Source organism: Cyprinodon variegatus, unplaced genomic scaffold (assembly GCF_000732505.1).
Source record: "Cyprinodon variegatus isolate N-32 unplaced genomic scaffold, C_variegatus-1.0 Scaffold253, whole genome shotgun sequence".
NCBI classification, from domain to species: Eukaryota; Metazoa; Chordata; class Actinopteri; order Cyprinodontiformes; family Cyprinodontidae; genus Cyprinodon; species Cyprinodon variegatus.
The window spans coordinates 761,637-773,943 of NW_015150706.1; the positions used below are offsets into that span (position 1 = coordinate 761,637).

Sequence of the window (12,307 nt, forward strand, 5' to 3'; positions counted from 1 at the left end):
TATATTTGATGAACCATCAGATTTAATTTGGTCTAATGGAAAAAAAAAACATTCTGTACGTGTGCAAGAAGAGTCAAATTTGAAATAAAACACAGATATCAGATTTTCAGAGATCAAAGGCATCCTTTAAACCTGCATTTGCAGCCAGAAAAAACAGCCTTATTCTCCAATGGATCAGCTTCTCAAGTATCAGTGGTTGGAGCAAAATCAGTTGAACTCTCCAGCATCATCCATACTAGCGAGGACCAGTTCTATAGTGTGGCACCCATATTTGAACTATTATAGACCTATATTAGACCTCTCCCTCACTACTTTAAAAGGACTTTATTCATGATACAAGTTGTTCATAAATGGGTCATTTTCAATGTAGATACAAACCACCACTTCCTGTCTTTCAGAGCTGTGGTTGTATTTGTTTGCTTGACAAATAAAGAACGTCTGACACTGTAAACTACCTGTCCTTTTTGTTAGCATTTTTATCTGTATGTGTTTTATTCAACTATAACTAATGAATTGATGGCTTTATTAAAACTCTACACCACATTTTCTGTAGCTAAAACCTGTTTTTAAAGTCCTTCATAAATAAGACTGTCATCGACATCTTTTCTATAAAAAATAAACAATAATACACGCAAAGCCGCTGACATTAACACAATTTTAAAGAGTTACTGATACATATAAGTGAAGCTATTGATGATGATGTGCAGGAGAACTGCTCAGTTTCTTAGAGGACCCTAATTAAGCTTTAAAAACGTTAAAACAGCTGATTAAAATACAACTTCTAATAATCATAGATTTGTTTGTTTTTTAAGTTTCACATAAACGTTAAAAAAAGTGGGGGGAAAAAAAACAAAAAAAACACCAAACTCAAGCTTCTGAAAAAAAAAGGGGAGTCAAAAACGCTCACTGCTGAACTGAAACTAACCTGCCGCCGAATTTCCTCCTTGATGTTCTCCTGGGTCTCGGGCAGAGCTGGCATTGTTGCCATGTTGGACCAGCGGAGAGGTCGCACCACCGGCTTCAGGACGACGTCACCAAACAGCTCTTTCACGTGGGTAAAGAAGATGTAGAGGACGCGGTTTCCAATCTAAGAAGGAAGGAGAACTCATCAGCAGAGTGAAAGGGGCATAGAGCAGGAAGAAACGGTTTCCACCCTGAAAGGTTTTGGGAGCAGATTCTCTCCAACAGATTCCTGTGTGTTTACTTGCCCTCATTACACTGATCCTGGATTCCCTCATGTTTATCTAACAGATGTGTTTCTGGCTCACAATAAATGGAGTAGCCGCAGAGACGACTCCTATGGGGATAAATTAGCTGCACTTAACTAGGCCAGGGTGTCAAAGATGAACTCAGTGTTTGAACCACAAAAAACTGGCAGGGCTGGTTGCTATGGGAATGCTCAGTTTTCCTACTAACTTTTCATGATGTCACATTTTCAGAATTTCCCAGGTTTGGAATCCTACAAATCTGATATACACTTATACCTTAAGCATATTTCCGATAGGAAGGAAGGAAGGAAGGAAGGAAGGAAGGAAGGAAGGAAGGAAGGAAGGAAGGAAGGAAGGAAGGAAGGAAGGAAGGAAGGAAGGAAGGAAGGATGGATGTGCCCATATTCAGCCAGACTACATGTCCTGCTGAAGTTCTGCTGCTGACCTGTATGGTCGGGTTGAGGACGATGGAAATATTCTGGATGTTCATTTTGGTGTCTGCCTCCCTGGTGATGACGTGGTCCATGTGCGTGACGAGCCAGGAGAGGAGCAGCCGGCTCTGTGGTGGCACCTCGGCCAGCAGCTTGTGAAACTCTGAGACCTTCTCTGCCTCTGCCGGCCGACCGCAGGCGTCCTCAAAGCGCTGTGCCAGGTCTCGACCAAGGAGGTTCTCCGGCAGCTCGCGGAGGTACTGCTTCAGCAGGCTGGCAACGGTGTGGGGGTCGTACTCCTCCAGACAGGGACATTCCTCCCTATCGTAAGAGGCTTTCAGCTCATCCACCTTGGACTTCATACCTGGTAAGGGAAGATTAGGGGGGATTTATGTTTGCTGTTGTCTAAAAAGATAAAGTAAAATGCAGTGGCGACTGGCCAATAGAGGGCGCAAGGGCGCTGCCCCACTCACCAAATGACCTTGATTAAGACATTAAAAAGCAAATAAAATACTTAGTTTTTTTTTATATTTCAAAATATATTGATACATTTTTAGATGTGAAAGATAAATATTTAATATTTAATGACATGTAAAGCTGTTTCGTTTTTCATGAAATTGGTGATGTTTGGCCATTAATAATAATAATAATAATAATAATAATAATAATAATAATAAATTTTATTTGTAATGCACTTTACACAAGTGCTACAGGTCAAATCTTCATAGAAGGGTAAAATCAAAATTTAAAACTCAAAAGCGCTTGAAAAAAGTTATGAATAAAATAAATAGCATATTTGTAAAATGTCAAAAGTCATACATCCTGCTAAAAAGAAATGTTTTTAATCCTTTTTTAAAAGTTTGAATTGACTCTTAAAGTAGCTCCCCTTTAATGCAAAAAATAGGAGCATACCGAGACGCAGCTCTCCTGCGCCCAGAGCTTAAAGCAACTTTATTTGCACACCACCTTCAGTCACAGTCGTCTGTTATAAAGTGCGGCTGAATGACAGGTTTATATAATTTATTTTAGCAACAAGGCTTGGCTAACTGCATGCAGCGAGGTTAACACTTAATTTTGCTTTCCCTGCCTCATTTTTCAAACATCAGAATCTGACCCAGCATGGATAAAGGCAGGTAGCACATTTCAGTTAATGTTATGTTTTTGTTCTTGGCATTCATCAGAATCAGAATCAGAATCGGGTTTATTGCCATTGTTAGTGAAGAGGTTCACAACTAGGAAATTTTTGTGGTACAGTCGTGCAACATGAAACATATATGAAATAGTAAATAAAATTATAAAAATCTCTAAAAACACTAGGGTATAAGGCATGCAAAAAATATACTAATATATACACTTAAGATAAAAATATGGATAAATATAAAAAGTAAAATGTACAAGATAGTGCAAATAGAATGTAAATTTCTGTAAATATACTGGTGTATACTGGTAAATATACTGGTGTTTTACCTTAGCATACATTTGATTTGTTTTTGGTATACGTCTATTTTGAAGCTATGGCCCTCCCTGGGGAAAACTCCACCAACCACCACTGTTAAAATGACATGTTTGATATGTTTGTTCTTTCAACTGTCAACACATGCTTGCTGCTGCAGCGTACTATTCTATTATACATTTCTGGATATAAATTGAATCCATCTGAGCTCTATATTATGAGATGAATTGTTATGAACCAGTGCTGCATGAAGAACCAGCTGAATACCTGAGACCCTGTAGATGCCCTCACACTTCATCCCATAATTCTCAATGTAGTCCACACATTCCCGGAAGATGGCGGGAAGCTGGATGCCGTCATACAGTGAGGTCCTCTTCACAGCTTCAGCCAGCGGAGCTCCAAAGATGGGCCTTATAGTGGGAACCTCCACTGGGACCTGCTCTGCATCTGAGGCAGGCTTCTTCTTCTTCTTCTTCTCCTTCCACTGTTTGACTACATCAGCTGCAGTCAGGTCCTTGGACTTTTTATCCTTGGCCTTCTCCTCTTTGGGGCCCTTCTCTTTCACCTTAAAGTCCTTTTCCTTCTTCTTGGAGAAGCTAGGCTTCTTAAACACGTGGATTCCCTTCGAGCGCTTCATCTTGGACGGGCTCTCAGCTTCATCAGCTGAGCTGTCCTCCTGGAAGGCGGCGTATCCCTCAGCTGGAAGAAAAGGCACAAATGGTTAAATCTGAGAGGAGAAAAAAAAAACTCCTGTGTTCCTTCCTCTTTACTATAGCAGAACTATGAAGGAGGAAAAATAGAAACAGAAGAAGGGTTACGAGAGAGAGAGAAGACAGCAGAGAATGGGGACAAGAAAAAGAGGTCAGCCACTGATTTAGCACAGCTCCCAAAGCACCTTACTCTCCTCTCCTCTCTAAAACAGAGTTTAAGTATATTTCCTAAGAGCTAAAACAATCAGCGGACTCTTCTCAGCAGTGTGAACCAGACAGTGGTCAGAGATACACCTTTCACTGGGAATCATCTACCCCCTCCTTCCTCTTCCTGTTCACTAAGGTGGGACCTAAATCCAGATGTGGAAAAATGAGGATCAAAAGTGGACAAGGGCGGAAAACACAGCCCACGCTATGGGTGGGAACAGGAAGGGAAAGTTGATTTATTTCTTTTCTCTTTTACTACATGTAGTATTCTCCCAAATTGATGATATACATTATGTGCATTTTTGTTGAACCAGCCCTGATTTCTTCTAATGTATTTTCTTCATCTGATTATCAGATCTTCAGGCTCTCTGAAGGTATTTAAAAGTTGTTGTTTCTTTCTGGGGTTTCGCTGCATCTTGTCAAAAGATAAAACAGCGACCGAAAAAACTAATTACAAAAGCACATTTTGATAAGGTGCCATCAGTTATTAAATAATAAGATAGGCTAAAAGTATGTTTGATGCAGAATACCGGTAATCTAAAACGTAGTATGTCTCTTCACATGGAGACTATTTAAAATCCACTGGTCCTCCCAGAAAGGATTGGACTTCTCTGGTCTTTGCTTTAAAGATCGAGCCTGAGTTTACCTCTGCTTTATCTAAATGCACTGCAAACATAATCCTAGTAAGCCTAATTTTCTTAAAATAAGTTGATTTTCCCTTGATTGGAGCAGATAAGTAATTTTCCAATAGAAGAAAAGAATTTACATTTAAAATTCTAAAAGCAACTCTATTATCTAAATTCAAGTGCATAGTATCTAATAATCCTATTTAATGGCAAAGAATACTCCTTGCATTGGCAGATCATCCTATTAACCTGCTCAACTGAAGGGCAAACACCCTAATTCTTAGAAATGTATATTTATTTTCAGATCATACATCTGAGGTGAATGTATCACTCTAAATGTTCCCAAACCACTTAAAACATGGATTAGGAGGTCATACAATAATGATTGGTTGGATGAAAGGTCATAAATCATCTCATAACTCTCAACAAATCATAAATCTGCACCTAAATATTCCATTCAATTATCGTTCAACATTTAAAGTAAAGCTATATCTTACTCCTCTTCTCCTTCTTCTTGAACTTATTCTTCTTCTTTCCGTGCTCCTTATCATCATCTGAGACGTAGGGGTCAGGCGGCTCATGGTGGTGTCCATCATGAGGCGGCGATGGTTCGCCGGTGCGGTACAGCCCGGGGAACTTGGTGGGGCTGATCTCCTCGGAGCTAGGGGTACGGGCCACCCCTCCAGGGTGATCGGCCCTGCGCTGCTCTGCAGGGCTGCTGCTGGGGGGCAGGAAGCACTCAGTCATGTCTTCTCTGTCTTTATCCCTTCGCTGTCTGAGACATCACTCCTCCATTGCACCTAAAGTAGCAAAATAAATAAATAAAATAAAAATAGGCTAAAATCCGCAGGGATGCGCATTTTTCCAAACGACGACAACAACTGATTTCTTGTTATTTGGGTTGAAAGAGCACCTTTAAAGTAACTGAAGAAATCAGAGGAGGGGATTAAAAGAAGTTTTATTGTAAAACATTTTGAATATTCAACAGAATTAATTTAGTTCACGCAACGTCTGGGGATTAATTAAACAAATGATGTCAGGATTAGAATAAAATACAGATCTCAATTCAGTTTCCTAGCTCATCCAAGCCTCAGATTGAATCCAGTGCATCTTCTGGATCATATTAAAGCCCAGACTTTGTCTACTTTAAGATATCATTTTATTTCTATAACTCAATCAGAGGTGGATCTTCAGGTGAACTCTGGGTCGTTCTCCTGCTTTATAACCAAACCATGTGTTAGCTTAAAGTGACAGACTGATAGCATGAACTTCTTCTGTGGACGAGGCAGAGATTTTTTTTTGTAATCTATCATTTTTCGCAACCATTAATAAATATAGAATGGTTGTGTGTCAAACTTTGATTTAAACTAAAACTTTACTAAAACTCATCTCTTATGTTTAGAAATCGGTTCATGCCATAAATTTTATGGGTTTTAACCCTTTATAGGGCACACAGTATATACTTTGCAAATCAAAATTTCAAACCAATAGTGTTATTGAAATCCAGGACAAGACCTTATTACATTTGTAAAAATATGTGGATGTCAATGTAATTACAAGAAACGCCAACCTTCCCCCGAATCTATTAAGAAAAATGAAAGTGCTTCTATAAGAAATTAATGTAAAACACTTTTTTGGGGGGTCCAACGTAACCTTAGAGGCATTAATGCCAATACTGGCACTTACATTGTTTAGTTTATAAACCTAAATATAATTCTTAATTAGGCTTATTCACTTTATAAATTTTCAATTAGCTTTTCACCTTTCTTTCTTGACTTAAGTTTTTATTTCAACTTAATTTATAGTAGGTAATACATCATTCATTTATTTGGTCAAATGCGAAAATAAGATGTACAGCCATGTAGCAGTATCTTTGCTGAATGGCTGGATATAGATCTTGTGCTTCTAGACCTCACTGAGGGATGGAGGTTTCCATTTTGAAGGGGAATGCAAGTGATCAATAAAGGGTTAAGCTGTGTGGTTTAATTGTGGTCGAAGTTTATCTCTAAAAAAATTTTTTTTAAGTCCTTTTTTTAAATCAAACACTGCAATGAATACACTTTATCATAGAATTCTGAATAGGAGCTTTACTCAGCTTTTATAGATAATGTGTAGTAAAGCATTAAATCCCAGAGCGTTTTAGATTATTTTAAATAAAAAATGACAATCATCCATTGCAACTAACAAGTGCAACTAGATGATGGTTGCAGCTGTCGCCTCCACCCACCAGATGGGGCGCCTGTCCTTCAAAACAACCATTCAGACTCTTCCCCCATCAAAGATAAAATCATTCATGTATCTAATGCTGAGCAAAGAACAGCACAGTTTGAAACACAGGGCTGTGCCTTTATGCGTTACTATAGCAACGAGTATAAAAAGGAACATGAGCTGCAGTAAAGCGTTTTAGGAAGCAGTTAAAATGACTCTTAGGAGGAAATGTGGTTTAAAGGACTGACCTAACTGTAATATATTAGGTGAATATTTTCCTTAGTACAATAGGTTATATAAAACCAGTGTGTATACATAGATAATGATGGCTAGACTGCAGAAAGCTACTTTACAGCGTCACATTTACGTATTAAATCTCCCCCTCTAACGATTTTACCCACATTTCTGCTTTATTCAAGCAAACCTAACATTACTATTTTATCATACTGTTGTCATGATACTTTACTTAGTACTCAGCGGCCATTACTTGGAGCGCTTTTTTTTTTTTTTTTTTACCTTCAAGCAGACATAAAGTGAAGCTTTGCTCTAAATGTAGAGGGGCCCATCTGCTAACGTTACTTTAGCTAGCAAACAGGTCCGCTACGACAGAAAAAACCCCGTTCATTTATCTGAATAAAACTTACTGGTTAGCTGAATATATTTAAAAACGGACGCTAACCTTTTTTTTGAAACGGTAACGCGGTTATTCGTGACAGCAGCGCCTGGAATAATAGAAACTTTACCAAATCTTGGTCGACAATCCCACAGTGTAACTTCCGGTTGTGTGTGTATACTAAATAAACTCTTTGGCGCATGCGTAAAAACACAAGTGCATCATGGGAAATGTAGTTAATAGAGCTGTATGTCCTTTTTCCGCTGTTTGTAGGCTGTCTATGTTTGTGGGGTTTATCTCTAGCTGTAACTTCTGTTCAATTTTAAGATCTGGATTCATTTTTAACACACCTTTAACACACCTTTTCTTGCATTTTTTCTGATGAATTTCTATTTACGTGCACTTCTAATCAATCTATGTATGATGGAAGCATAGAATAGAATAGAATAGAATAGAAAATCCCATTATCGTCCCACAATGGGGAAGTGTTGTTTACAGCAGCAAAAAGATTATAGAAAAAATGGTCACGCAAATGTGGACCTTAGAAAAGTGTATAAGAATAAAATAATAGTGAAGAGGTAAAAAAAATTATATATTGTACTGTAAAGGGGTTTAACTATATAAATACTGTGCACCTGGAGAATAAATAACCAATATACATATATGGACATTTCTACAGTGATGGATATTTGAAAATAACTGCAGCAAAATTAGCAAGAATCTGCATGGATGTAATAATTTATTGTGGTTGTTGGGAACAGTGGTGGTTATAAAGTTTCCAGCTGATGGGAGGAAGGATCTGTGATAGAGCTCCCTGGTGCATTTAGGGTGCAGCAGTCTGTCCCTGAGGGAGCTCTCCAATTCTTCAGCAGCTTCATGCATGGGGTGCGAGACATTATCCAACAGAGATGAATATTTAGTTACAGTCATTTTGTTTCCCAGCTCCTGAGTCGAGAGGGCATCCAATCACAGAGCTGGCCTTCCTGATCAGCTTATCCAGCCGATAATTTATATTTTCTAATGAATTTCTACCTTCATGCACTTTGATCAATCTACATATGATAGAATCATGACCCAATAAGGTAAACTAGCCTCTTGATCAGTTATTTAGCTATTTCTAAGGCTTTAAATCGCAGTAACATCAGCATGGGCTTTAAGGGCTTTCAAGTATCTTCTGATGAATCATGGAGTAAACAAAAAAATCCAGATGTGGAAACTTGTGGAAACACAAAAAGGATCAATGTATATTTCTTTTATATACCTCAAATCAATATGGAACTGAAAGCAGATGAAGGAGGATGGCATGTAAAAAGATGTTAATAAGCCCCACATTTCTCACTATCATCTCTGTACAGCCTACAGGAGACACTGCGGCTGTCCTCGTGAGGTGTGGGCAGTCAGAGCAGGATATTTTTGTATGTTGCACACCGGCTGTGATGCTCAGGGTTTGGTGGAACACTATGTAGCTGCATTTAAAACCGTGAATCAGCTAAAAAGGGAAGTAATCAAATTCAGTGACTGAAAAACCTAAGGTGCTGTTCCACACTGGATTCCAGTCTGTTCCCACTAACGCTGCTCATCAGAATGAAGCAACCAGGCTTGCACCAGGCCTTCTCCAATAATGCACTGTTATACAATCATCTAATGCAAATGATTTGTGTTAACATTAATGGCTCCTGTGATGTCAATAAAGCCTTTCCAGTTCAGACCCAGCTTTGAGATTTTTGCAGACTAACACCTTTCCATGCCATCTATCGTCCCTGACCTGCTCTTTCCACAGAATGTTTCAATCCGGCTGGTTTTCCATCACATGGAGTCTAGCTTGTTGACGGAAAACAGCATTTTTGTTCTCACCTGACCAGAGCAACATCTTCCTCCAGGTCTTACAGAAAGGCCAAATATGAGGACTGTTTTGGAAGCTCTTCCACTAGAGCTGCTGATCTCCTCCACATAGAAAAAAAAATCCTCTTGGCTGCTTCTCAGTTGTTTCCTCTAAACTTCCATAGAAGCACTCTCCTTTCCTTGATCCAAGCCTCTTGGTCCCTCTGGGCTCCACCTATTACTCCTCTATGCTAACAGCTCAGCTAGCAGGCGGTGCTGAATAGGGCTGGGTAAAAAAAATCAATTTAATCGATTTTGAATCTGTTCCTTTATATTTTTGCAAAATCGATGTCTAGGGAATGAGATTGATTAATTTTACAGTGACGCGCGTGACGTTCACATTCAAGTAAGCAGGAAAGATGCACTCAAGATTACGTCAAGCCAGACAGCTGCAAATATAGCCAATAGGTTGACTGAAGACATTAACTAATGGGGGCTGACCAGCAAACACCCTGTAGTTGTTAGAGACAACACTGCAAATATGGTTTGTGCAGCGGAGATAATGCAGCTCATGCATGTCTGCTGTATCACGTCTCCTTGCTCGAGTGAGGCTTCACTTTTTCCCTTTTCACAAACAAGTTTGCACTTATGAGACAATTTTGTTCACTTCTAAGGCTTAAACTGCATGATTTACAAGTTTGCACTCTGTGTTTAATCTGACAGGAAAAAAACAAAATGAGTATTTTGAAACACAGTTGAACCATTTTCATTGTTGTAAAAACAGATCGAATCGAAATTGATTTAGAACTGTATGAATCAAAATCGATATACCCAAAATACCCAGCCCTGGTGCTGAAGCTGACTGAATCCCTTTGATCAGAAAAACATGCCTTTGCTCTGTAGAGCTTATCTGGATGCAATCAATTAAAGACTTTGCCATTAGAAACCAGAGATAAAATCCCTGACCTCATAGAAACAAATAGCAATGAATGACCCTGTTTATGCTCTAGAGCCATGCAGTAAAATATGCTACATTTGCTCCTCTTGGCATTAATAACCAACCTACCAGTAAACAGCAGGGGCACCTTCTCCAATAAGCTGATAAATGCTGATGTAACGCAGAGCGCCACCATTTCTCCTCCAAGTTCGCACAAAGTGGTTGTTTTAGAGCTAATCTGCACAGCAAACGTTTTGTTTGTATTAATGTCGTCCATATCAGATAATGCCACTCTGTGTTTTATTTATTTTCAGTTATAATGCCTACATTTAGTGGTTTAATGTGTTATCAGCCTTCTGATGACACCAAGCAGCCTTCTTTCTGAAGAGGATATATTAATTGGCTTCTAAATTTAATAAGTTTGTTCATGTGAGAAGGAGGAGATGAAGAGAAAGAGAATAGTGATTAAATGGGAAAAGGCAACGAGTTTGTCTAAATAAGTGAAAATGTAGGAATCACTGAATGAAATAATGCAACTGTTTTTGTTATCTACTAAATCATATTAAGATGCGGTTAAACAGTCCATCATCTCACAGCAGGGTGTCACATATTGGCAGTTGTTGAATGCATGCACCATAACCAAGAGGCTGTTATACTGAACAGAAACATCTGTGCAGAATACAAACTACATGTCAAAATGAGTGCTATCTCCCAAGGTGGTGGAGAATGACAGAGCTTAGATCCTGTGGGATCAGCGTTGCCACTCCAAATGATGGAAACATCAGGAAAAAAGAACATGAGAAATTGGAAAAATGCCAAGAGCTCAGGGAAGAACTAGAGAGAGTCTGAAAGGTGCATGCAACAGGTGTTATTGGAGCACTGGGGGCAGTAAAGCCCACAAAGGAGAAGCGGCTCCACTAGATACCTGGAGAAACATCAGATATATATATATATATATATATATATATATATATATATATATATATATATATATATTTAATACAGATATATTCACTAAAAATATTTATGAAATACATTTTTTATATTGTTAGCCTTATGTTAGGGCTTTTGGTTTAATGATGACAAAATATTATTCTTGATTCTTACTAATCACAAAACGCTGTAGTTCCACATTGTCACCATAAGAAGAAGATCTGAACTTGATAAAGAGCCATAAATAACAATTTAATACATATATGTTTGCTAAAGGCAAATGCTTTCCTTCCTTTTTACACTAACAATAAAGGAGATGTTGGCTGGCTGACCCACGGTGGAGAGTTTTTTTTACTTCATCCCTCATGTGAAATGTTTGCTTCTAGTAACAGAGGAGTGTATAGGAACATCATAACCATAACCAAACTTTATTAAAACAAGAAACAAAACTTAAAACTGAATTAAACTGCTTTTTTGGATGTTGGTGTCTCATTCCTGGTCTGATGCAGCTTCCTCACAGTTAAGAAAGGATGCGGTGAGAATCCGGAAGCGTACAGCTGCTCATTCGCCTGCAGGTTTAACATGACAGACATCAGTGCCAGATTATTTCAAGCCATTGGTGAGATTTATTTCATCGTTCTGTACCTGACTTCCTGCCTGCCTGTTTGCATGACCTGTTCTGTCTCTTCATACCTGAGCCTACCTGACCCCTGCCTAATGTGATTTCCTGCCTGTCTGCCCAACCTGCTCTGTATTCCGATGATCTGATCCAGCCTAATCCCAGTCTGATCTGTAAGCCTGCCTGTTACAGGACTTAGATCTGTACCCTGACTCTGCCTTGGGTTTCCTTCTGGATTCTCTCTGGACCTCACATCACCCCACTCTGAACCTGGACCTCATCTCTGACTATGGATTCTGGAAATCCTCACTGGACTTCTTGCTACTCATCGTCTTTGCAGTTCTGAAACCCTGTCTGTTCCCTAAACACTGCATACCAGGGTTCTCCTGGTCAGAGCGGGGATCGTTAGCAAGCCGACCAGTTTGAGCCAGTGCTCACTGTTCCCATCAGACCCTGGACTGTGAGAAGAGGATCCTGCCAGAGACGCTGATGATAACACCACCACCTGCTACAGTTTACCTTTTAATAAACTGTCTTTAAA

At 39.1% G+C, this 12,307-nt stretch overlaps 1 protein-coding gene across 4 annotated transcripts in view; it reads right to left on the bottom strand.

Moving 5' to 3' along the window:
* Nucleotides 1-7,652, bottom strand: part of ralbp1 (ralA binding protein 1) — a 13,041-nt gene extending 5,389 nt beyond the window's left edge. For 2 of the 4 annotated variants that reach the window (XM_015382244.1, XM_015382248.1), the window contains exons 1-5: nt 7,523-7,650; nt 5,133-5,435; nt 3,360-3,791; nt 1,654-2,003; nt 926-1,087 (exon numbers count right to left, since the gene is read on the bottom strand). In XM_015382244.1, the coding sequence (XP_015237730.1) occupies nt 926-1,087; nt 1,654-2,003; nt 3,360-3,791; nt 5,133-5,382 (1,194 nt within the window). In that variant the 5' untranslated portion in view covers nt 5,383-5,435; nt 7,523-7,650. Of the gene's footprint in view, nt 1-925; nt 1,088-1,653; nt 2,004-3,359; nt 3,792-5,132; nt 5,436-7,359; nt 7,483-7,522 lie in introns of those variants that run through there. The other 2 variants (XM_015382245.1, XM_015382247.1) reach the window with 2 other exon arrangements.
* Between the last annotated feature and the right edge of the window lie 4,655 nt (nt 7,653-12,307).